The sequence below is a fragment of the Cetorhinus maximus genome, chromosome 4 (assembly GCF_964194155.1).
Source record: "Cetorhinus maximus chromosome 4, sCetMax3.hap1.1, whole genome shotgun sequence".
Lineage (NCBI taxonomy): Eukaryota > Metazoa > Chordata > Chondrichthyes > Lamniformes > Cetorhinidae > Cetorhinus > Cetorhinus maximus.
This window is the reverse complement of record NC_135882.1, coordinates 100,907-128,492: the sequence shown is the minus strand read 5'-3', so window position 1 is coordinate 128,492 and position 27,586 is coordinate 100,907. Positions and strand designations below refer to the sequence as shown.

Below are 27,586 nucleotides of genomic sequence, written 5' to 3'. Positions count from 1 at the left end.
TCTATTTTCCTCATTTATTTAGCTTCCACATAAAAATTAACCTTGGCTCAGTCTTAATACTCCTGTCATGGAGTCAGAAACTCATGAACTCCTCTCCAGAGATTTGAGATGCTGAGGGGTCTTGACAGGGTAGATGTGGAGGGGATATTTCCTTGTGTGGAAAAATCCAGAGCTGTTTAAAAATAAGGGGTCACCCATTTAAAACAGACATAAGGCGAAATTTTTTCACTCTGAGGGCTGAGAGTCTTTGGAACTCTCTTCCTGAAAAGGTGGCGGATGCAGAGTCTTTGAATATTTTTAAGGCAGAGGTGGATAGATTCTTGGCAAACAAGGGGGTGATAGGTTATCGGGGGTAGGTAGGGTGCAGATTTAAGGTTACTGTCAGATCAGCCATAATCTTATTAAATGGCGAGCAGGCTTGAGCCTACTCCTGCTTCTTGTCTGTATGTTCGTAGTGCATAATTCAGGCTGATACTTCAGTGCAGTACTGAAGGAGTGCTGCAATGTCGGAAGTGCCATCTTTGAGATGAGATGTTAAACCAAGGTTCAATCTGCCCTCTCATTTGGATGTGTAAAATCCCACGGGGTACTATTTGAAGAGCAACAGGGCAGTTATTGAACTAATATCACTAAAAAAAAATTATCTGGTCGTACATCTCATTGTTGTTTGTGTGATCTTGCTGTGTGCAAATTAGTTGCCACATTTCCCTACGTTGCAACAGTGCCTTCATTTCAAAAACACTTCATTGGCTGTAAAGTGCTTTGGAGAAGTTTGAAAAAGTAATTAACTTGTCGATGATACAAATGTGTTCGTGCCTACCTGGAAAAAGTGACAGAACCGTCATCAGAGTTCCAACCAGACGATTTACTGGTGATAAATAAAACAGAACCTGTAAAGACAGTTGTCATTTTATTATCATAGACATGACAAATAATGATTTTTAAAAACCGTTGACAAACCTTTTGAAAATGTAGGAATTATTTGAGCTTTCGAGCAGATATCACTAATTGCGAACCTGTGACTCCCACTTCCGCACTAAACAAAATCTGCAAAAGTGCTGGGTGGAAGAACTCTGATACAATGAATTACTCCAAACAAGGTAAATTACTTCAAGGTTGTAATTCCTCATATTATACGAATTTCATTCAAATCTCTAACCCTTTATATCTGGTTGTGAAAAATTCTGAACGCTGGAAATACTCAGCAGCTCAGGCAGCATCTGTGGAGAGAAAAACAGAGTTACTGCTTCAGATCGATGACCTTTCATCAGGGCTGGGCAACTCGAGCTGCGATGAAAGTCATTGACCTGAAAGGTTAACTGCTTTTCTCTCCACATTTGCTGCCCAACCTGCTGAGTATCGCCAACATTTTCTGTTTATAATTCAGATTTCCAACATCTACAGTATTTGCTTCTGAATATTTAGCTTTGGATTCATAAATTTCCACACAGCAATTAATATTAAGCACAGAAATATATTCATTCAGAGAATAGTTTATTCAAACGTAAATGCTGCTTTGTATAAGTGAAAGGATTACATTTCTTTCAATCTTTACCATATATTGCCCTGATGATGTAACTCATGCACAGCTCTTGTTCGACTGTTCTTTTGCAGTCTAGCAACTACTTTATAGCATTTATGCATTTTTGTCTGTTTTAATAATAATATGATTTACTTAATTCTTTGCAAGTACCACTGGCAAGGCTGAATTTATAACCAAGTGGCTTGCCAGGACACTGAACAGAGCAATAAAACTACTTTGGGGGCGGGGGCTGCAGACACATGTAGAATGAGCAGTTTCCTTTTTCTACAGGTAATTAGTTGGACTTTTACATTTTTTTTGGTGTTAGCTTATGGATTTCTTAAATTTAATTTCATTTGCTAGACCATTTACATAACCACTTGTCTACACTACACATCTATTTGCCTTAATTTGTGCTTAATCTTCATCACCTTCCATAATCATGCTTCCTACTTTGTTGTGGTGCTACTCAATAAACACCAGGAGGCTCAGGAACAGGCTTCGATCGTTTATTCAAATGTACACAGGGCCTTAGTCTGCCTTAGGCAGTCTAAGACCATCCTCTACAGATTACAGCAGTTAGTCACGTACACGTACAATCATTTGCTAAACAGATGGCCCTTTCTCGTGTGTACATATACCAGGCATTGTTCTCACCCATGCAGGGCCTCCCGTATCTTGCTGATTGTGCAGTCTAGGGTCACATCCCAGACTCAAAACCCACTCCCTGCCCTTGCCCTTTGTCCTAGTAGCTTGTCTATATTATTCCTTATCCTGTCTAGAGTACATCTGCTAGTCTTCAGTTCTGCTCATATCTTATTTTTACTAAAATACACTAAAATTGTTTAACCCTTTCACGACTTTCGATGCAGAAACAGTCATGACATTTGAGCTTCATGCCAACAGCTGGGGTTATGTACTATGCTACTTTCTGATATTCATTTCACATTATCTCTGTTGTTTCAGCTGAAATCTGAAGGCAATCAATTTTTTTCTATACTGCTATATGTCTAGTAGTTGCCCATATAAATTTTTGGACTATTAAAATTCTAAAAAGATGATTGACCAACTCTTTAGGAAAACTTGTTGTAATTCTATACCAATCTGGAATTCTGCATTTGACATTTACATACTGCTTTTATAAATCAATGACTCATCAAATATCCAGCAACATTTGTCTAACAATTTGTGTTGCAATATCACTTCTCAACATTATTAGTACAAAAAACATTTTCCATGTAAAGTCAATCAGGCACCAACAATATGCAAACAGTATAAAATAAAGCAAGCTTGTATGTCAGAAAAATGATTTACAAGATTCCTTCATTTATAAATATCTCAACTTCACAAAAAACAGGAGCTTGGACTTAGGAGTAGGAGTAGGCCATTCTGCCCTTTGAACCTACCCCACCATTCAATAAGTTCATGGCTGATCAGGTTATGGTCTCAACTCCACTTTGCTGTCTGCCTGCCCTCTGCCCCACCCAAATAACCCTCAACTCCCTTGTCTATCAAAAATCTGTCTAACTCTGCATTGAATAACTTCCAGCCTCCACTGCTTTCTGGGGAAGAGAATTCCACATACTAATGACCCTTTGAGAGAAAATGCCTTTCCTCATCTCCATTCTAAACGGTAGACCTCTTATTCATAAACTGTGTCCCCTGATTCTAGTCTCTCCCACAAGTGGAAACATCCTCCCACTATCTACACTATCAAATCCCCTCAGGATCTTGTATATTTCAATAAGATCATCTCTCATTCTTCCAAACTCCAATGGATATAGACCCACCTGTTTAACCTTTCTTGGTAAGAGAAGTCCCTCATCCCAAGAATCATTCGAGTGAACCTTCTCTGTACTGCTTCTAATGCAATTATATCTTTTTTCAAATATGGAGACTAACATTGTACACTGTATTCCAGGTGTGGCCTCACCAATGCCCTGTACAACTGCAGAAAGACTGCCTACTTTTATATTCCATTCCCCTTTCAATAAATGCCAACATTCCATTTGCCTTTGTAATCACTTGCTGAACCTGCAGACTAACTTTGAGATTTATATACTAGGACACCAGATCCCTCTGTACCACCGATTCTGCAATCTCTCTCCATTTAAATAATATGATGCTTTTCTAATCTTCCTGCCAAAGTGAACAAGTTCGCATTTTCCCACATTACGCTCCATCTACCAAATTTTTGCCTACTCACTTAACTTGTCTACATCCCTTTTGAGACTCTTTACCACCTTTCAACAACTTACTTTCCTACTTATTTTGGTGTCATCGGCAAATTTAGCGACCATACACTCGGTCCCTTCATCCAAATCGTTAATGTAGATTGTAAATACTTGAGGCCTGAGCACTGATCCCTGCGACACTCCACTTGTTACAGCTTGTCAACCTGAAAAAGATCTATTTCCTTTTCCTTCTCCCTGCTTCCTGTTAGCTCACCAAACCTTTATCCATGCTAATATGTTACCAATAATAAGAGACAGATTTATTCTGATTTTACATTGAAGTTTTATTCATACGGTCCTATGAATACATGATTAGGAATCAGGAAAGTCATGTTTCCTTTCATCACTGAGTGAAGATGTATCAGTTTGCAAAACCAATACAAAACTACAGACAACATCAAAAAAAGCCTTCAGGAAATCATTCCCTACTATTCAACACGTAGTCACAACACTTACCACACAAAGCTAAACTTTTTTTCTAAACTTATCTTTTGAAATATGTTCATTGCTTATTAATTCTCAAAAGTTTTTAAATAATTACATTTGCTTACATGTTTTAATGTTTCAAAGAGCTGGGGCATTCCTAGATAGGTACAAGATGTGGTTATGGCCACGTGCAGAGGGGTAAAACTAACTCCCCTGTCATACCACTCCAAGTCTGACCATAACAGAGATTTTTTGTGAATTTAGAAGGGTGAAGGAATTTTCTCAATGTCTATGTTTAACCATTCATGTACTGATTGCAAAGAAACAATTCTGACAGGCTTCCTTGAGGTTTAAAACAAAAAGGGGTTCGTTTTTATTGAGTTAAGAACCCACCTGGGTAAGGATAGCAAAATATTTTAAAAGGTAAACGTGCGCTTCTCAAACTTTCATGACGTACATTCACACACACACAAGCATGCAAAATTTACAAGTTGTACTTTAAGTAATTACTTTCTCGGTCAGGAGAGGAGTTGGGTTCAAGCTCATGTAACTGCAAGTGCCAGAGACAATTCTTATTTTAAACCATAATCCGTCTCTTCCAGAAGTCAATGAGTTTGGTACCTGAGTTTCCTTTCAATGCAAAATTCACCATCAATGTGCTGGATTTTTAAATTGTAAGAGATAAGGTCTTAACTTGGGAGAGGAGAGAAAGGAGCTCCTTACTGCTTCACTGGCAGCTTTTCCAGATTAGTGACTGCATCGTCCTTAACAGTTTATATTAAAGAGATCTCAAAACTACTAGTTCAGTCACATGGCCTCTCTCTCCCCATAATGATTTCAGATGTTTGTTTATCTGATGTCTGAACTGACTGATGTCTTTGCTTCACAGAATCACACAGTGCAGAAGAGGCCCTTCAGCCCATCGAGTCTGCACCAACACATGAGAAACACCTGACTGACTTACCTAATCCCATTTAAAAGCACTTGGCATGTTATGATGTGCTAAGTGCTCATCCAGGTACTTGTTAAAGGATGTGAGGCAACCCACCTCCACCACCCTCCCAGGCAGTGCATTCCAGACCGTCACCACCCTCAGGGTAAAAACGTTTTTCCTCACATCCCCTCTAAACCTCCTGCCCCTCATCTTGAACTTATGCCCCCTTGTGACTGACCCTTCAACTAAGGGGAACAGCTGCTCCCTATCCACCCTGTCCATGCCCTTCATAATCTTGTAGACCTCAATCAGGTCGCCTCCGCAGTCTTCTCTGCTCCAACGAAAACAACCCAAGTCTATCCAACCTCTCTTCATAACTTAAACGTTTCATCCCAGGCAACATCCTGCTGAGTCTCCTCTGCACCCTCTCCAGTGCAATCACATCCTTCCTATAATGTGGCGACCAGAACTGCACACAGTACTCCAGCTGTGGCCTCACTAAGGTCCTATACAACTCCACATGACCTCCCTACTTTTGTAATCTATGCCTCGATTGATAAAGGCAAGTGTCCCATATACCTTTTTCATCACCCCACTAACATGCCCCTCTGCCTTCAGAGATCTATGGACACACACGCCAAGTTCCCTTTGTTCCTCAGAACTTCCTAGTGTCTCACCGTTCATTGAATATTTCCTGGTCAAATTACTCCTTCCAAAATGTATTACCTCACACTTTTCAGGGTTAAATTCCATCTGCCATTCACCTGCCCATTTGACCATCCCGTCTATATCTTCCTGTAGCCCAAGACACGCAACCTCACTGTTAACCACCCGGCCAATCTTTGTGTCATCCGCAAACTTACTAATCCTAGCCCCCACATAGTCATCTATGTCGTTTATATACATGACAAATAATAGGGGACCCAGCACAGATGCCTGTGGTACTCCACTGGACACTGGCTTCCAGTCACTAAAGCATCCTTCTGTCATCACTCTCTGCCTCCTACAACTAAGCCAATTTTCAATCCACCTTATCAAATTACCCTGTATCCCATGTGCATTTGCCTTCTTTATAAGTCTCCCATGTGGGACCTTGTCAAAGGCTTTGCGGAAATCCATTTAAACTACATCAACTGCACTACCCTCATCTACACACCTGGTCACCTCCTCAAAAAATTCAATCAAATTTGTTAGGCATGACTTCCCTCTGACAAAGCCATGCTGACTATCCCTGATCAAACCTTGCCTCTCCAAGTGGAGATAGATACTATCCTTCAGAACTTTCTCCAATAGTTTCCCTACCATTGACGTGAGACTCACTGGCCTGTAGTTCCCTGGCTTAGCTCTACAACCCTTCTTAAATAGTGGAACCACATTAGCTGTTCTCCAGTCCTCTGGCACCTCCCCCGTGGCCAGAGAGGAATTAAAAATTTGGGTCAGAGCCCCTGCGATTTCCTCCCTTGCCTCCCTCAGCAGTCTGGGACACAAATCATCTGGACCTGGAGATTTGTCCACTTTTAAGCCTGCCAACACCTCCAATACCTTGTCACTCCCTATATCAATTTGCTTAAGAACCTCGCAGTCTCTCTCCCCGAGTTCAATACCTTCATCCTCATTCTCTTGGGTGAAGACAGATGTGAAGTATTCATTCAACACTCTAGCGATGTCCTCTGGCTCCACCCATAGATTGCCCCCTCGGTCCCTTATGGGCCCTACTCTTTCCCTGGTTATCCTCTTCCCATTGATATACTTATAGAATATCTTGGGGTTTTCTCTACTTTTACCAGCCAGGGCTTTCTCATATCCCCTCTTTGCTCTCCTAATTGCTTTCTTAAGCTCCACCCTGCACCTTCTGTACTCCACTAATGCCTCTGCTGATCTTGTATCTGCTAAAAGCCTCTCTTTTCCTTCTCCTCGTAACCTGAATATCTCTGGTCATCCATGTTTCTCTGGGCTTGTTACTCCTTCCTATCACCCTAGAGGGAACATGTTGAGCCTGTACCCTCCCCATTTCCTTTTTGAACACCCCCCACTGCTCCTCTGTAGATTTCTCCACAAGTAACTGTTCCCAGTCTACCTTGGCCAGATCCTGCCTTATTTTACCAAAATCCACTCTCCCCCAATCCAAAACATTTTTTTGTAACTTGTCTATTTCTTTGTCCATAACAAACTTAAACTGTACCATGGAAAAACTCAGCAGGTCAGGCAGCATCTGCAGAGAGGAGCACAGTTAACGTTTCGAGTCCGTATGACTCTTCAACAGAACTAAGGAAAAATAGAAAAGAGGTGAAATATAAGCTGGTTTAAGGGGGGGCGGGGTAGGACAAGACAAGCTGGATAGAGGGCCAGTGATAGGTGGAGATAACCAAAAGATGTCACAGACAAAAGGACAAAGAGGTGTTGAAGGTGCTGATATTATCTAAAGGAATGTGCTAATTAAGGGTAGAAAGCAGGACGAGCAAGGTACAGATAGCCCTTCCCTTCCTTGACCTCTCTGTCTCAATTTCTGGTGATAGACTGTCCACCAATATCCATTACAAGCCTACCGACTCCCACAGCTACCTCGACTACAGCATCTCACACCCCGCTTCCTGTAAGGACTCCATCCCATTCTCTCAGTTCCTTCGCCTCCGTCGCATCTGTTCTGATGATGCCACTTTCAAAAACAGTTCCTCTGACATGTCCTCCTTCTTCCTTAACCGAGGTTTTCCACCCACGGTGGTTGACAGGGCCCTCAACCGTGTCCGGCCCATCTCCCACACATCCGCCCTCACACCTTCCTCTCCCTCCCGGAAACATGATAGGGTCCCCCTTGTCCTCACTTATCACTCCACCAGCCTCTGCATTCAAAGGATCATCCTCCGCCATTTCCACCAACTCCAGCATGATGCCACCACCAAACACATCTTCCCTTCACCCCCCCCGGCGGCATTCTGCAGGGATCGTTCCCTCCGGGATACCCTGGTCCACCCCTCCATCACCCCCTACACCTCAACCCCTTCCCACGGCACCTTCCCATGCAACTGCAGAAGGTGCAACACCTGCCCCTTTACTTCCCCTCTTCTCACCGTCCAAGGGCCCAAACACTCCTTTCAAGTGAAGCAGCATTTCACTTGCACTTCCCTCAACTTAGTCTACTGCATTCGTTGCTCCTAATGCGGTTTCCTCTACATTGGAGAGACCAAACGCAGAATGGGTGACCGCTTTGCAGAATACCTTCAGTCTGTCCGCAAGCATTACCCAGACCTCCCTGTCGCTTGCCATTTTAACACTCCACCCTGCTCTCATGCCCACATGTCCGTCCTTGGCCTGCTGCATTGTTCCAGTGAAGCTCAACGCAAACTGGAGGAACAGCACCTCATCTTCCGACTAGGCATTTTACAGCCTTCCGGACTGAATATTGAGCTCAACAATTTTAGATCATGAACTCTCTCCTCCATCCCCACCCCCTTTCCGATTTTCCCCCTCCTTTTTGTTTTTTCCAATAATTTATATAGATTTTTCTTTTCCCACCTATTTCCATTATTTTTAAATGTATTTCCATCCATTGTTTTATCTCTACCTTTTAGCCTTTTTCGATTCCTTCACCCCACCCCCACTAGGTCTATCTGTACCTTGCTTGTCCTGCTTTCTACCCTTAATTAGCACATTCCTTAGATAATATCACCACCTTCAACACCTCTTTGTCCTTTTGTCTGTGACATCTTTTGGTTATCTCCACCTATCACTGGCCCTCTATCCAGCTCGTCTTGTCCCACCCCCCCTCCCCCCTTAAACCAACTTATATTTCACCTCTTTTCTATTTTTCCTTAGTTCTGTTGAAGAGTCATACGGACTCGAAACGTTAACTGTGTTCCTCTCCGCAGATGCTGCCTGACCTGCTGAGTTTTTCCAGGTATTTTTGTTTTTGCTTTGGATTTCCAGCATCCGCAGTTTTTCGCTTTTACATTAAACTGTACCAAGTTGTGGTCGCTATCGCTAAAATGTTTGCCCACCACCACCTCAGCCACCTGTCCGGCTTCATTCCCCAGAATTAGGTCCAGCACTGCACCGTCCCTTGTTGGACCCTCTATATATTGACCTAAAAAGTTCTCCTGTACACATTTCAAGAAATCCACTCCATCCAAGCCCTTAACACTATGTCTATCCCAATTAATGTTGGGAAAGTTGAAATCACCTAATATAATTACCCTATTGTTTTTGTTTTTACACACCTCCGCAAACTGTACACATATTTGCTCCTCAATTTCTCGCTGACTATCTGGGGGTCTATAATAAACACCTAACAATGTGGCTGCCCCTTTTTTATTCCTAAGCTCTACCCACAAAGCTTCATTCGATGCCCCCTCCAAGATATCATCTCTCCTTTCTGCAGTAACTGACTCCTTTACTAATAATGCAACACCTCCTCCTCTTTTACCCCCTCCCCTGACTCGCCTGAAGATTCTATATCCTGGAATGTTGAGCTGCCAATCCTGCCCTTCCCTCAACCACATCTCAGTGATGGCTACTATATCACAATTCCACGTGTCAATCCTCACCCTTAACTCATCCGTTTTACCTGTAATACTCCTGGCATTAAAGTAGAGGCCATCCAACCTTGCCTTACTCCCTTGAATCTTAATGCAGCTGTACTTCCTCTGACTTGATTGTTTTACTGTATTATGATGTGTTCCAGGATAGTTAGATTCTGTAATGTCCCAGCCATTAAACCCTTGACTGAGTTATTATCCATCATGGTGAGATAGTAAAACATCTTTTACATAACTATTGTTCTAGCAGACTGTCCGTCTCTGCTGGAGAGGTAGTCTAATAGGAATGTAAATGTTATGTCCAGTACACTTGAAAAAGTCCTCAGCATCCTCAGGCATGAAATTCCAGAGAAGGATGTTATGGAATGTCTGAATTGTATCCCGCATTGGAACTTTCCAGAAATTGGTCACTGGCAATACCAGATGTCAGTTGACTTGTGGTCATCTTTAGTCAGTGTCTTTTCTTGTACTTAAAATGTTCTTTTTAAACAGTTCGGTATATGTTTGGTCAGCGGTGAAATTACAGATCAATAACACTCATGCACAGGTCACATCACTGTGACAATGCCAAGAGTGCCCTTTTTAAATTAAGTTTTGAGATTTGGATGTCACTGGCAAGGCCAGCATTAGTTGCCTGAAGGTGATGGTGGGCCTTTCCTTGAACTGCTGCAGCCCATGTGGGGAAGGTGTCCACAGTGCTGTTAGATAGGGAGTTCCAGGATTCTAACCTCGTGACGAAGAAGGAATGGTGATACACATCCTAGTCAGAATTATGTGTGGCTAAAGAGGAGAACTTGGAGGATGTGGCACCTGCTGCCCTTATTCTTCTGGGTGATGGAGGCTGCAAGATCAAGGGTGTTACCAAAGAAGCTCTGATGAATTGTTACAGTGAACGATGTAGGTAATACATACTGCAGCCACCGTTCACAGTAATGGAGGGTGGAGGGTAGAGTGTATGGTTTAGATGGTGAATGGGGTACAAATCAAGCAGACTACTTTATAATCAATGCTGGTAAGATTTTGGAGTGTTATTGGACACCTATCGAGTTAAGTGGAAAGAACTTCATCATATTCCTGACTTATACGTTGTGGTTGGTAGAGAATCTTTTGGGAGTCAAAAAGTGAGCCATTCACCATAGAACAGCCAGCCTCTGACTTGCTCTGTAGCCATGCCATTTATGTTAATGAACCAGTTCAGTTTCTGGTCACAAGATGTTAATGGTGAAGGTTCAATGATGACAGTACCGTTGAATGCCAAGGGGAGGTGGTTAGGCTCTCTTTTTAGAAATGGTCATTGCTTCACTAGTTGTGACAAATAAAAAATGCATGGCACACTCATTCCAAACCTGGATATTGGTACATGTAGACATGCATTGCTTTAATCCTGTAGTGTATGGAGAGCCTTTCCAGCAGGAAACAAATATATGAACATTGCTATTTATACAAATATTCTGAACACCTAAGCATTACTTCTGACACTCAGCTCATTAACATTCAGCAGGACTACTTACCTTCTTCTCTAAAAGAATCAACTTGAAGAGAATTATTGTCTGCAAAACAAAAAGTTAGCACTTTCTATCACCACTCACAGGACCACTATTGACATATTTAAATGCTAACTTTGCAAGAATAACAACAATTGAGTACAATAACTTGCATTCATATCACACCTTTAGCATAGTAAGCAGTTCCAACTTGCTTAGTACGACAACAAAAACAAAAAGTGCAGGAAAACTCAGCAGGTCTGACAGCATCTGTGGAGAGAAAGACAGAGCTAATGTTTCGAGTCCGTATGACTCTCCTTCAGAACAGTCTGAAGACTCTGAAGAGTCATACGAACTCAAAACATTAACTCTGCCTTTCTCCCCACAGAAGGTGTCAGATCTGCTGAGTTTTTCCAGCACTTTTTGTTTTTGTTTCAGATTTTCAGCATCCGCAGTATTTTGCCTTTATCTTAATTAGACAATTGGTACCAAGCCAAAGGAGGGAACAACAGGACAGGTGACCAAAAGATTGGTCAAAGGTACTGGCTTTATGGAGCATCTTAAAAGGAGTGCACTTTGGGAGCACAGCAAAATATATTTCAACACAGTGGAGCTGAAACTTAGAGAGCCCCTTTAACAAAAACAAGGGCATGAAGGAAAAAACTGAAAAGTTAGCTCACAGGCAACACAGAGGGATAGGTTGTGGAGACAGAATCAGAAGCTGTATCTTATTTATTTATCTTTACATTTAAGTTCTTATATGGCGCAGGAATTATTGCTGCTTAAGTGCCATTTGATAGCACCGTTGACGACCCCTTCCATCACTTTGCTGATGATTGAGAGTGGACGGATGGGGCGGTAATTGGCCGGGTTGAATTTGGTTCCAAGTCAGTAAGGTGTCTGGGAGGTGATGGGAATTTGCAGATGGTGGTGTTCCCATGCTGCTGCTGCCTTTGTCCTGCTAGGTGGTACAAGTCAAGGGTTTGGAAGGTGCTATCGAAAAAGCCTTGGTGAGTTGGTGCTGATAGTGGCATAAAGGTAAAACAGCAAAAGGTGTTAATAGAAGAGCAAGGGTCAGTGCTCTGTGAAAGCACAACACAGAAACAAGTGATAGGTGGCCCTGTGAGGGGCGGAGGGGTTGAGGGAAAATAATTTAAAAAAATTAACAAATAAAATAAAATAAAATAAATAAATAAATAAATAAAATAAAATTTGGATTTAAAAAGTGGTCACGATGGAAGATAGAGTTCATGGTCTGAAATTGTTGAACTCAACTTTAAGTCCAGGAGGCTGTAAAGTGCCTAGTCGGAAGATGAGGTGCTGTTCCTCCAGTTTGCGTTGAGCTTCACTAGAACATTGCAGCAGGCCAAGGACGGACATGTGGGCAAGAGAGCAGGGTGGAGTGTTAAAATGGCAAGCGACAGGAAGGTCTGGGTCATGCCTGTGGACTGAACGAAGGTGTTCTGCAAAGTGGTCACCCAGTCTGCGTTTAGTCTCTCCAATGTAGAGGAGACCGCATTGAGCAGCGAATACAGTCGACCAAATTGAAGGAGGAACATAGGAAGAAACTGGGTTGAGGGTCTTGCAGGCAGGCTTTCAGCAATTGGAGAAAAAAATTATAGAGCGGGACCTCAAATGATTTATCCCAGTGTCACATGGTGATGAGTGTAAGAATAGTGGGCTAGAGAGGTTTACAAGTGGCTGGAGAAATTGTACAGAAGAGAAGGTTTCAGATTCCTGGAGCATTGGGACTAGCTTGGGGACAGGAGGGATTTGTTTAAGATTGACTGGGGCCAATGCTTTCATAGAGAGGTTAACTAGTGCTTTGGGGGAGAATCTAAACTAATTTAGCGGAGAAAGAGGTACGAGGATGTCGCATTATAAAGGAGAAACAAGCTGCACAGAGGACTGAAAAGACAAACAGCATTAGAATAATAGGAGGAATCAGCGTAGGGTGGGGGGGGGATTGCAAGGTGACTTGGATAAGTTCAGGTTGCATGTGCATGAATGCTTGTGTGTGGTAAATGAAGTTGATGAACTGCAAGCACAAATTCAAAAACGGGATTATTAAATAGCGGCAATAACTGAGATCTGGCTCAAAGGGAGGATTGTGAACTTAATATTCCTGGCAACAATATATTCACAAAAGATAATAAAGTGATGGCATTGATCCAAGAAACTACTATAGCACTGGATGATGAAGATGAGCATGCAAAGGCAGAATCTAACTGGTCAGAAATAGAGGATGTTACTGGGTATGTGATATAGGTCACCTAATAGTGGGAGGAGATACAGGAGCAAATTTGCAGGCAAATTTCAGAAAGAAGCGATAATTATAGGGTAATGATAATAGGGAATATCAATTAAGCTAATGTAGATCGCTATAGTAACAGTATTAAGGCCAAAGAGGAGGAGGAATTCCTGAAATACATACAAGGGAACTTCCAGCCTAATAAGGGAGGAAGGAAGCAATGCTGCATCTGCTTCTCAGGAATGAAGGTGACAAGTGAAATATGTTTCAGTGGGGGAGCACTTGGAAAACAGTGATCACAGGGAAGAATTTGGGAAACAGTGATCACTTTTGGAAAAGGTCAAGGAACAATCAAACATTAAAATATTTAACTGAAGGGGGTTTAATTTCAGTGAGCTGAAAGGAGATTTGGTCTAGTTGGATTGGAATCAAAAACTGATGGGTAAAAGATGGCAGGCCTTCAAAGAGGACAAAGCTCAGGTACATACCATACACATCTCCATGAGGGGAAACAACAACTTATATTTATATAGCACCTTTAATAAAAATTCCCCAAGGCATTTCATAGGAGCATTATAAAACAAAGTATGACACAGAGTGATCTAAGGAGATATTAGGCTAGTTGACCAAAAGCTTGAAAAAAGGAGTGTGTCAGAGGAGGAAAACGAGGTAGAGAGGTGGAGAGCTTTAGGGAGGGAACTCGAGAGCTTTGGGCCTAGGCAAGTGAAGCACAATGGTGGAGTGATTAAAATTGGGCATGCACAAGTGGCCAGAATTAGGATAGCACAGATACTTCTGAGGATTGTGGGGCTGGAGATTACAAAGATAACCAGGGACAAGGCTGTTGTAGGGCTGTTGATACCTCATTAAAAGGTCTGGTGTGGAGGCTTGTATGGTTGAACATAAACTGTTTATTGGTAACCCATAACTATATACATCTCCAAGATACAGCCCTGCATGGGTGCTGTCTTCATGTTAGCTTCTTCCAGACTCTAGTATACAGTCTACCATCATGTGACTCTCTACATCATACTGTGGGGGGGTACTGTTCTCCAGACCCACATTAACCCTATTCAGCCTGAACACCCTTAAACTACAGCGGGTCTGATAGCATCCATGGAGAGAGAAACAGAGTTAACATTTCGAGTCCATATAACTCTTTTTCAGATCTCTGAAAAGTAATACAGACTCAAAACCTTAACTCTGTTTCTCTCTCCACAGATGCTGTCAGACTGCTGAGTTTTTTCCAGCATTTTGTTTTAATTTCAGATTTCCAGCACCTGCAGTATTTTGCTTTTACCCTTATACTACACCTCCAAGTCCTTACCCAAATATATTTACAATACAGTCATCTTGTTTGATGCCACCATAGACAAGGAAGTAGACAATAGGTTTTTAAAAGCAAACAGCGCATTCGACAGACTCTACAAACGAGAGTGGAACAACCACAGCCTCAGAGCACAGACCAAACTCAAAGTGTACAAGGCCGTGGTACTGACCACTCTTCTGTATAGCCCAAGTCATGGGCCTCTACCGCTGTCATGTTCACGTTCTAGAGTGCTTCCAGCAGCACTGCCTTCACAGCACCTTCAAGATCCACTAGCAGGGCCACATCACAAACATCGAAATCCTGGGAACAGTCAACATCACCACCATCAAGGCCATCCTCCTGCAAAGCCAACTGCGTTGGGTGGATGGATGATGGTTGCCTACCCAAGATTGTGCTGTATGGAGAGCTGACCACAGGTAAACTAAACAGAGGGTCCCACGCAAACATTTCAAGGACTCCCTGAGAAGTCCCTCTCTGTGTGCCGCTTTGACCATCGCCAGTGGGAAACGCAGGCCATAGATCATGATGCTTGGAGATGCCACATCAAGAGTGCTACAACCGTCTTTAAGACTGAGCAAAGACCCAGCATGAAAAAGTAAAAGAAAGGGATCGATCCAATTGGCCCCAGCAGCGACTACACCTTCACCTGCTGTTGGAGAATCTGCCCATCACGGATAGGCCTGACTTGCCCCCAGCAAGCCTGCAAACAATAAGTACAGCCTTCCTAAAAATCTTCGCCTGCTAAGAAATGCAAAGGCAGACAATCTTCTTTACATGCTACCCCTTCTCCCCCTCAAATCTCTGACTTTATAAATTCAGATGGTCTGGAGATTTGACAATTCTTCCAGATCTTGTTCTAGCACATTCGGAGGAATGGCAGCCATCTCAGTTGCTTTGGATGGATGTTGTTGGTTTGGTGTTGAAATTGTAGTACCCTGTGTTTCCAAGATGTGGCGTTCTCCATTTAATTCACTTTTAGCACTCCTTCTAGTTGAACTTCTCTTTATCAACAACCCGTCTGCTTTGTTCAGACACTGGGTTTGTCTCGTTCCTTCAGAAAGGAATGTTCAAACTGTCCATTCCTAAAGTGGACTCAGATTTTCTTTTTCTGTGGGATCCACCATGATCTTGCTGGACATTGACGTTTTGAAAATGGAACCTTCATTTCCACTTGTTTCACAATTTACTCTCTTATTTTCCAATCCTTTTTCCAGCTTAGGAATCTTTTCATTCAGCTCAGCAACTACTTTGGGAAGTTTACTTGTCTTTGTTTCAGAGTTACCTGTTTTTAAAGTCTGAATTTTCTCATCCATACTGCACATCTCATCTTTCATGTTCTTCAGATTAGATTGAAGTTCAAGAATTTCATCAGTTTTGGTTGTTAATTCTGTATTCATGTTAGGAAATAGAGATAGTTTAAGTAAGTTAAATTGGTACTTGTGGGTGTTAGGAATGAGTTTTAACTTTAAAGTTAAGTTTGATTTGTATTTCTGTATCAGTACATTAAGAATGGTCAAATGGAGTTTTAGTTTCACTTTAAAAAGGAGGTTGCATTTCTAATGAGAGTTTATGACTTAAGAAGTTAACCAAACGTAAGGGTAGAAGCATTGAGCTGTTGCCTAGCTACAGGGCCCAGAGAGGCAGGTCCCTCCCACACACACAGAAAAGCTAAAGAAATAGCAGTTTTAAGTTCAGTTTGAAGCCAAGACCCCGGAAAGACTGGACACATGGAGAGGGAGCTGCAAATTTCCCAAAAGAATCAAAAGGTCCCAAAGGAGTGAGACATAAACAGGAGAAAGTCCAAAGCAGACCTCCCAGTCAAAGGAAGGACAGAAACCTGGAAAACGTTCTGTTAAGTGAAGTTAAGAATGAGAGGCAGAAAGAAAGGCCCCAAGCTTCAGATTTGAATTCAGAAAAACTGCAGAAAGCAGATTTAAAGTGAGAACAGCTTGTAAGAACAAGAAGGTCCAAAGAGATGGCTGAAGGTCTATAACTCTTTGCTATGGGTATGTGAAGCAGTGGTACAGTTGACGGCTGAGATGGTGAGAGAGAGTGCGAGAAAGAGACCTTGAATGCATGTGGCGACCCAGGGAGCAGAAGCATCGGAAGAAGAGTTCGAAACCCTGGAGGTGAACTCTTGCGGAAGGCATCTGAGAGAAAGCGTTGGTTTGGGAGAAGATTCCAAAGTGAGTCCTTGTAGACTGGAGATTGGAAACCCTCGTGTGAAAGACGGCATTCAGTGAGACTGGTGACATGCATATGGGGGGAATTGAGGATAGATCCATAGCATCCGGTTGAGGTGGCATCTGTCACTTGGTTTCAGAGTGTGGTGTGTCTGACCACAGGTGACTATTGGTTTACATGGACTGTGTATTTACTGTGAACATTAAAGTATAAGATAGCTTTTGGAACTTGTATGATCCTTATAAATCTGTGTATATCTATTTAGTTGTGGGTGAAGGAGTATTGTAATATAGTTCATTTTTTCTTGTTAAATAAATGTTTTGATCTTTTGTTAAACACTCATCAGCTGACTCCTGTGACTCTGTTCAGTAGCTATTCTCCACGTATCTAAACAAACAAATAAAAGTTAGGGTCTAGCAAGCTGGGTTCCACCCTGGGATCAGGCTTGTCCAGGGGTAATTTCAGCTGGGAGCGTAACATTCAAGCAACTGTTCTGATTCATCAGCTGTTCCTTCTCCTACTTCATGCATTTTTCACAATACTTAATAGATACTTCTGATACTTAAGGTTCATCCAGTTCTAATTTTTCATTAGCAAATTAATCTTTCGTACATGAAAGTTGGATCTCGACATTGAACAGTTTTTCCTAAGCAGAACCTAATTCCTGTGTACAATCCTTCAAGTTCACATTCTTTAATATTACTTCATCTAGTTGTTTCTGAGACTCTTCACGCTCCTTTGTTAGAGCTTCTACTTTCTCTTGCAACTGTTGAACTTATTCTAGGTTCTTGATTTTCATTTCAGCTAAGTTATTTTTCAACAACTCAATAGTTCTCAGTACGTTTCAGGCACCCAGTGCTTTTCCTTCTAGTTCCTTGAGCTTCAGGTCAGGTTTGCATTTTCTGATCTTATTTCTGTCTCTTCTTTCTCTGTCTGCAGCAGAGTTTTGTCCTTGTCTTTCATTTCAGTTTCACTATTGGTCAGGTCAGTCTCTGGAGAAGTCTTAACTTGTTTCAGTTCTGTAACTTTGCTACTCATAGATTCATTATCTGCTCGCATCTTTCTAAGTTTGATGGCGTTTCCTTTCAATGCCTCCTCCTTTCCATTCAGCTGGCTCTTCAGTCTCTTAGCTGTACCTCTTGGCTTTCTCTTGGAGAGGCGGTGGCTTAGGGGTATTGTCACTGGACTAGCAATCCAGAGACCCACGGTGATGCTCTGGGGACCCAGGCTCGAATCCCACCACAGCAAATGGTGGAATTATAATTCAATAAAAATCTGGAATTAAAGTCTAATGATGACCATGAAACCATTTTCGACTGTTGATAAGGAAAGGAAATCTGCCATCCTCGCCTGATCTGGCCTACATGTGACTCCAGATCCACATGAAAGTAATTGAAAGTGGCGGCACAGTGGTATACAGTTGGGAGGGAGTTGCCCTGGGAGTCCTCAACATCTTAAAACCCTTAAAGTCTCATGGCATCAGGTCAAACATGAGTAAGGAAACCTCCTGCTGATTACCACGTACCCCACCCCCCACTCAGCTGATGAATCAGTGCTCCTCCATGTTGAACACCACTTGGAGGAAGCATTGAGGGTGGCAAGGGTGTAGAATGTACTCCAGATGGGGACCTCAATGTCCATCACCAAGACTGGCTCGATAGCATCATCACAGACCAAGCTGGCTGAGTTCTAAAGGACAAAGCTGTTAGACTGGGTCTGCGGCAGGTAATGAGGAAACCAACAAGAGGGAAAAACATACTTGACCTCATCCTCACCAACCTGCCTGCTGCAGATGCATTTGTCCATGGCAGTATCTGTAGCAGTGACCACCGCACAGTCGTTGTGGAGACAAAGTCTTATCTTCACATTGAGGATATCCTCCATTGTGTTGTGTGGCACTACCGCTGTGCTAAATGGGATAGATTTCGAACAGATCTAGCAACTCAAGACTGGGCATTCATGAGGCGCTGTGGACCATCAGCAGCAGCAGAACTGTACTCAACCACAAGCTGTAACCTCATGGCCCAGCATATCTCCCACTCTAGCATTACCATCAAGCCAGGGAATCAATTAAGAGTTCAGAGGGCATGCCAGGAGCAGCACCAGGGATACGTAAAAATGAGGTGTCAGCTATAGCTGGTGAAGCTATATCACAGGACCACTTGTGTGCCAATCAGCAAGTGATAGACAGAGCTAAGCGATCCAACAATCAACTGATCAGATCAAAGCTCTGCAGCCCTGCCACATCCAGTCGTGAATGGTGGTGGACAATTAAACAAAGCAGCCCACTTGATTGGCACCACATCCACAAACATTCACACCGTCCACCACCGATGCACAGTAGCAGCAGTGTGTACCATCTACAAGATGCACTGCAGGAATTCACCACGGCTCCTTCGATAGCATCTTCCAAACCCACGACTACTAACATCTTGACGGACAGGGGCAACAGTTGGATGGGAACACTATCAACTAAAAGTTCCCCTCCAAGTCACCATCCTGACTTGGAAATATATCACCGTTCCTTCACTGTCACTGGGTCAAAATCTTGGAACTCCCTCCCTAACAGCACTGTGGGTGTACGCACACCACATGGACTGCAGCGGTTCAAGGCAGCTCACCACCACCTTCTCAAGGACAACTAGGGGTGGGCAATAAATGCTGGCCCAGCCAGCAAAGCTAACATTCCATAAGTGAATTTTTAAAAACTCATTAAAGGAGGAGGCTCTAAGAATATCCCCATCCACAATGATGGGGGAGCCCAACACATCAGTGCAAAAGATGAGGCTGAAGCATTTGCTACAATCTTCAGCCGGAAATGCCAAGTAGATGATCCATCTCGGCCTCCTCTGGAAGTCTCCATTATCACAGATGCCAGTCTCCAGCCAATTCGATTCACTCCACGTGATATCAAGAAATGACTGAAGACACTGGATACTGCAAAGGCTATGGGCTTGACAATATTCCGGCAATAGTACTGAATATTTGTGCTCCAGAACTTGCTGCACCTCTAGCCAAGCTGTTCCAAAACAGTTACAACATTGGCATCTACCCAGCTATGTGGAAAATTGCACAGGTGCGGTACACAAAAAGCAGGACAAACCTAATCCAGCCAATTAATGCCCCATCAGTCTACTCTCGAAGATCAGTAAAGTGATGGAAGGGGTCACCAACAGTGCTATCAAGCGGCACTTGCTTAGCAACAACCTGCTCACTGACACCCAGTTTGGGTTCCACCAGGGTCACTCAGTTCCTGACCTTATTACAGCCTTGGGTTCAAACATGGACAAAAGTGCTGAACTCCCGAGGTGAGAGTGACTGCCCTTGACACCAAGGCAGCATTTCACCGAGTGTGGCATCAAGAAGCCCTAGCAAAACTGGAGTCAATGGGAATCGGGGAATGCTCTCCGCTTGGTTGGAGTTATACCTAGCACAAAGGAAGATGGTTGTGGTAGGTGGAGGTCAACCATCTCAGTTCCAGGACATCATTGCAGGAGTATCTGAGGGTACTGTCCTTGGCCCAACCATTTTCAGCTGCTTCATCAATGACCTTCCTTTCATCATAAGGTTAGGAGTGGGGATGTTCACTAATGATTGCCCAATATTCAGCACCACTGGCGATTCCTCAGATATTGAAGCAGTCCATGTCCAAATGCAGCAAGACCTGGACAATATCCAGGCTTGGGCTGACAAGTGACAAGCAACATTCTCGCCATGCAAGTGCCAGGCAATGATCACCACCAACAATAGAGAAACTAACCATCACCCCCTTGACATTCAATGGCATTACCATTGCTGAATCTCCCACTATCAACCTCCTGGGGGGGTTACCATTGACCAGAAACTAAACTGGGCTAGCCATATAAATAGTGTAGCTATAAGAGGAGCTCAGACGGTAGGAGTCCTGCAAAGAGTAACTCTGCTTCTGACTCCCCAAAACCTGTCCACCATCTACAAGGCACAAGTCAGAAGTGTAATGGAATACTCTCCGCTTGCCTGGATGGGTGCAGCTCCCACAACACTCAAGAAGCTTGACACCATCCAGGACAAAGTAGCCTGCTTGATTGGCACCCCATCCACAAACATTCGCTCCCTCCACCACCGATGAACAGTAGCAGCAGTGTGTGTACCACCGACAGGATGCACTGCAGCGACTCACCAAGGCTCCTTAGGCAGCACCTTCCAAACCCACCACTGCTACCACCTAGAAGGACAAGGGCAGCAAACACAAGGGAACACTACCACCTGGAAGCTCCCCTCCAAGCCACTCACCATCCTGAGTTGGAAATATATCGCCGTTCCTTCCCTGTCGCTGGGTCAAAATCCTGGAACACCCTCCCTAACAGCACTGTGGATGTACCTACACCACAGGGACTGCAGCAGCTCAAGAAAGCAGCTCACCACCACCTTCTCAAGAGCATTTAGGGATGGGCAATAAATGCTGGCCTAGTCAGCATAAATGAATAAAACAATATAGAACATTGCCGAGTCTTCTGTGCAAACTGGTTCTTCAGTTTGTTCAATGACATTAAATTCATTTTGCTTCTCTGTAATTTTTCAGGGGAACAAATTTAGATCTGAGGGATCCTTGTAGTGTGCTAAGGTCCTTCAGCAGGATTTTCCTTTTCTTTGCAAAGTTCAATTGCTTCATCTTGAGTTTTCTTATAATTGAACAGAACCGCAACTTTGTTCTGCTGTTCTTCCATTCTGCTGTTCAAGAGTCTTCAGTTCTTCATGTTTCTGAAGGGTTATGTGCTCCTTTTGCATTTGATTGTGAAGGACAATCAGTTGTTCTTCAATTTTTTTTTTCTTGTTGACCTCTTGCCAACTCATGCCGCCCTCAGTGCATTGCTTTGTCACTACTGATAGTTTCAACTCAGCATTTTCTGAAGTAATAGTCAACATCTTTTTTATTGCCTCATGTTTTCCAAGGCGACGTATTGATTCTTTAAAGAGTCTTTCAGCGTGGTGACTTCTGTGGTCACCTGACCTTCCTGTTGCTTGCCATTTCACTTCACTATCTTGATATCGATGAGGGCGATGGATCCTTGGAGGAGGGCAGAAAGAGCCAAGCCCGTGGCACCATGGGTGGCCCAGCTGCACAGGAGGGAAGGAAGAAGAGCAGAAGTGTAGTACTGATAGGGTATCCTTTAGTTAGGGGAGCAGACAGGCATTTCTGCAGCTGTCAACATGACTCTGGGATGGTTTGTTGCCTCCCTGGTGCCAGGGTCAGGGATGTCACAGAATGGCTGTGGGGGAGGGCAAACAGCCAGAGGTCATGGTCCACATTGGTATTAACGACATAGGTAAGAAGGGAGATGTGGTCCTGCAATCGGAATTTAGGGAGCTAGGTAGAAAATTAGCGGGGAAACTTCTAGAAGCAATTATTCGGGATAAAATTAATAGTCACATGGAAAACTGGATTGATTGGGAAGAGTCAGCAAGGATTTGTTAAAGGAAAATTGTGTCTAACTAACTTTCTGGAGCTTTTTGAAGAGATAACAAAGATTGTTGATGAGGGCAAGGCTGTTGATGTGGCGTATAAGGACTTTCAAAAGGCTTTCAATACAGTGCCACACAACAGACTTATGAGGAATGTTATAGGTCATGGAATAAAAGGGACAGTAGCAACGTGGATACAAAATTGGCTGAGGGATAGGAAACAGAGAGTAATGGTTATTGGGTATTTTTCGGGCTAGAAGAAGGTTTGTGGTGGAGTTCCCCAGGGGTCGGTATTGGGATCCTTGCTCTTCCTGATGTATATATATAAATAAATGATCTAGATCTTGGTGCGCAGGGGGCAATTTCAAAGTTTGTGGACAATACATAACTTGGGAGAACTGTAAGCTGTGAGGAGGACAGTGTAGAACTTCAAAAGGGCATTGACAAGTCGATGGAGTGGGCAGACAGGTGCCAGATGAAGTTCAATATGGAGAAGTGTGAGGTAATACACTTCGGTACGAAGAACATGGAGAGACAGTACAAAATAAAGGATACTATTCTAAAGGGTTTGCAGGAGCAGAGAGACCTGGGTGTTTATGTACTGTCTATGTGCGTATTAAAGATGGCAGGGAAGGCAGAGAGGGCTGTTACTAAAGCATACAGTATTCTAGGCTTCATTAACAGGGGCATAGAGTACAAGAGCAGGGAGGTTATAATGAACTTATATAAGACACTGGCTAGACCTCAGCTGGAGTATTGTGTACAGTTCTGGGCGCCACACTATAGGAAAGATGTGACTGCATTGGAGAGAGTGCAGAAGAGGTTTATGAGAATGGTTCCAGGGATGATGCTTCAGTTATGAGGAAAGACTGGAGAAGTTGAGACAATCTTTTCCTCACCAAGGAAAACAAAGAGGAGACTTGATAGAAGTTTTCAAAATCATGAGCGGTCAGAAACAGAGTTGATAGGGAGAAACTGTTTCCACTCGTAAATGGATAGAGAACCAGAGGGCACAGCTTTAAAGTGTTTTCCAAAAGAAGCAAATGTGAGGTGAGAAAATACTTCTTCACACAGCAAGTAGTTAGGGTTTGGAATGCACTGCCTGGAAGTGTAGTGGAGCCAGGCTCAACTGAGGCACTCAAGAGGGCATTGGATGATATTTAAATAGAAACAACGTGCAGGGTCACAGGGAAGAGGCAGGAGATTGGCACTAAGTTAAAATGCTCAGAGAGCCAGTGCAGACACGATGGGCTGAATGGCCTCCTTTTACACCATAACTAATCTGTGATCTTGCTCTCATTTCTGTTCTCGCCCTGCTACAATATTCCAGTGAAGCCCAACATAAGCTGTTGGAACAATGCCACATCTTCCGATTAGGCACTCTATAGCCTTCTGGACTCAATATTGAGTTGAACAACTTCAGACCATGAACTCTGTCTCCCATTTGAACTTTTTCGCCTAAGTTGCAGTATGTAATTTGTCCTTATATTTTTATTTCAGACAGCGCTGACCCTCTTTTCTGCTATTAACATATTCTGCTATTTTGCTTTCCAGACAGTGTTGACCTTCATTTTGCTATTCACACCTACTCTGGACTAAGACCTTTGTCTTTATACTATCATTACCACTCCCTTTGTCTTGTGCTCCATGCCATCATTGTCATTTAATCTCTCCTACCCTCCAACTTATCCCTGATCTTTCAATTCGCTCCTCCTGCCCCACCCCACTTTTTCAACAGCATAAAACCCATCACATTTCTACCTCTATTTCCCAAGAAATGTCATACTGAACTTGAAACATTATCTCTGTTTCTCTCTCCACAGATGCTGCAGGCCTGATTTTACACCATAACAATTCTGTGATCTTGCTCTCAAGCTTTACCAGCATTCTCTGCTTTCATTAAAAGGTTATCATTTGAAACTGTTGTTAAGAAATAGATATTAGTATATTAGTATTTTTAGATGTTATGAATGAGGTTTGGCTTTAAATTTTAAGTTTGATTTGTAGTTCTGTACGTGTGTGTTAAGAAAGGTCAATTTGAGCTTTAGTTTCACGTTAAAAGGGTGCTTGCAATTCTAATGAGGGGTTTTACAACTCCTAAAGAGAAGGTAAACAAACAAGGGTAGAAGAATTGGACTGTTGCCTAGCAACAGGGGGCCTGAGTGGCAGATCCCTCCCACAGACACACACAGGAGACAGACAGTTTTGGAAGCTGTTGGAGTTCAACTGGTTCTGAAGATAGCTGTTGGTGAAACAGCCTAGAAAGGGGACAGATAGCCAGCCCCAAACTAAAGAAAAGACCCCAAAATTCAGGGGAATGGAACAAGAGAAAGACCCAAGCAGACCTTCCAGTCAAAAGAAGGACAGGAACCTGGAAAAGGTCCTGTTAAGTGAAGTTAAGAGTGAGAGGCAGAGAGAAAGGCTCCAAGCTTCAAATTTAAAAAGACAAATGCTTTAGAAAGCAGACTTAAAGTGAGAGGCAAGAAGGTCCAAAGAGACAACGAAAGGTCTGTAACTCTTTGCTATGGGCATGTGAAGAAGTAGTACTGTTGATGGCTGAATCGGTGAGAAAAAGTGCGTGGAAGACAGCTTGAATGCATGTGGTGACCAAGGGAAGTGGAACATTGGGAGGAGAGTTCGAAACCCCAGAGGTGAACCCTTGCGGAAGGAATCGGAGAGAAAGCGTCGGTTTGGGAGAAGATTCCAAAGCAAGATCTTGGAGAGTGGAGATTGGAAACCCTTGTGTGACAGAAAGGGTTCAGTGAGACTGGTTGGCTCACAATGTGACAAACAACTGGGAGTGAGCTGATGAGAGATTTATAGCATCTGATTGAAGCGGCATCTGTCACTTGGTTTCAGTGTGTGGTGTGTATGACCATAGGATACCTATTGGCACATGGACTGTGAACTTACTGTGGACATTAAAGGATAAGATAGCTTTTGTAATTTGTGTTATCCTTACAAATCTGTATATATCTGTAAAGGCATAGTTGTGGGTGAAGGAGTATTGTAATATAGTTTTTTTTGTTTGATGAATGTTTCATTCTTTTGTTAAAAGTTCATCAGCTGACTCCTGTGATTCTGTTCAGTAGCTACTCTCCATGTATTTAAACAAATAAAAGTTAGGATCTATCATCTGGGTTCCACCCTGGGATCAGGCTTGTCCAGTGGTAACCTCAGCTGGGATCATAACACTGTACATTTCTAAATTCCTACATTCCTAAATGAAATAATGTTTAAAAATAAAAAAAAATTTATTAATATGAAATAAATCTAAATGTAAATGAGTGTAAAAAGGGTTACACTCACCAGCCGCCTGGTTTCAGAGTGACTGGATTCCATTTAGTAGCAGAAGATGGCGCTGGTGCTAGAAAAGGGGAGGCAGTGATGTAGCGGTATTGTCGCTGGACTAGTAATCTTCTGGGGACCTGGGTTCGAATTTGGAATTTGAATTCAATAAAAATTTGGAATTAAAATTCTAATGATGACCATGAAACCATTGTTGATTGTTGTAAAAACCCATGCCCTTTACAGAAGGAAACCTGCAGCCCTTACCTGGTCTGGCCTACATGTGACTCCAGACCCACAGCAATGTGATTAACTCTCAAATGCCCTCTGAACGAGGGCAGTTAGGGATGGGCAATAAATGCTGGCCATCCAGTGACATCCACACTCCATGAATGAATGAATTTTTAAAAAGCTGAAGGAGCTCCCAGTGGTAGACACTGGAAACTTTAACAGTGAGAGCAGATGGAGGGAGGAACAGATTAAGAAGTTCCAGATAGGAACAGAACCTCAATCTCCCCTGGGTCAAGAGCAGATAAAAAGCTCAGCAAGCTGTAAAGGGAATTAGCAATATTCGCTAGTTGCACCTCAGTCGAAGAGCAGGAGGAACAGCTGACCAGTGAAAACTACGAGAACTGAGGTTGCTACCTGCAGGTGCATTGTGAGCACTTGGGATGTGCAGGCCATGGAACAGGAACTCTCTGGCAAACAACATTATAGCGAACATCGCAATGTTAAAAGGATACACATTCCCTATTTTATCAGCGACAAGATGGATCGAGTCAATGTTAAGTGAGGAATTACTGTACTTTTGTTATATTAATTCATGGGATGTGTTTGATGAGAATTTTGAAATCCTAGTGTTGTGAACCAGTGGCTAATGTAGGTTATTGAGGATAGGAGCGATGAGTGGGCAAAACGTGGTGCAAATATGGATATTGGTAACTGAGCTTTGGATGCACTCAAGTTTATGGTGGGCGGCAGATGGGAGGCCAGTGAGGAAAGCATTGGAATAGTCAAGTCTAGAAGTAACAAAAGCATTGATGAGCGTTTCAGAGGCAGATGTGCCAAGCAAGGGTGGATATGGGCGATGTTACAGGAGGTGGAAGAAGGCACTCCTGTTGATGGTGAGGATATTGGGACAAAAGCTCAGCTCAGGGTCAAATATGACATCAAAGCTGCAAATAGTCTGATTCAGCCTTAGACAGCTGCCAGGAAATTGCAAGATGCTAGGGAGTGGAATTTGTGTGAGGACTGAAGACAATGGCTTTGCTCTTCCACAAGAACACAAAAATTAGGAGTAGGAGTAGACTATTCAGTCCATGGAGCCTGCTCCGCCATTCAATAAGAACATGGCTGATCTGATTGTGGCATCAACTTCATTTTCCTGTCTGTACCCCTTGACCCTCGACTCCTTTGTCGATCAAAAGTTTATCTAACTCAGTCCTGAACATATTCAATGACCCAGCCTCCACTGCTCTCTGGGGAAGAGAAGTCCACAGAATAAAGATCCTCTGAGAAAAAAAAATCTCAACTCAGTACTAAATGGGAGACCCCTGATGTTTAAATTGTATCCCCTAGTACTAGACACCCCAACGAGGGGAAACATCCTCTCAGCATCCACCCTGTCAAGTCCACTCAGGATCTTATATGTTCACCTCTTATTCTTTTAAAAGCCAAAGAGTATAGGCCCACCCTGCTCAACCTTTCCAGGAATCAGATGATTGAACCTTCACTGAACTGCTTCTAATACAAATATATCCTTTCTTAAGTAAGGGGACCAAAACTGTTCACAGTCTCCGGATGTGGTCTAACCAATGCCCTGCCCTGTACAGCTGCAGCAACACTTCCCTAATTTTATAATCAATTCCTCTTGCAATAAAAGCCAACATTGCATTTGTCTTCCTAATCACTTGCTGTGCCTGCATATCAACTTTTTGATATTCATGTACCAGGGCACTC

At 43.0% G+C, this 27,586-nt stretch overlaps 1 protein-coding gene across 2 annotated transcripts in view; it reads right to left on the bottom strand.

Moving 5' to 3' along the window:
• The window catches only part of avl9 (AVL9 homolog (S. cerevisiase)), a 145,025-nt gene that overhangs the window by 52,144 nt on the left and 65,295 nt on the right, over window positions 1–27,586 (bottom strand). Inside the window, exons 8-9 of one of the 2 annotated variants that reach the window (XM_078539792.1) lie at window positions 11,160–11,198; window positions 821–890 (exon numbers count right to left, since the gene is read on the bottom strand). In XM_078539792.1, coding sequence (XP_078395918.1) covers window positions 821–890; window positions 11,160–11,198 — 109 coding nt within the window. The remainder of the gene's footprint in view (window positions 1–820; window positions 891–11,159; window positions 11,199–27,586) is intronic. The other variant, XM_078539793.1, reaches the window with a different exon arrangement.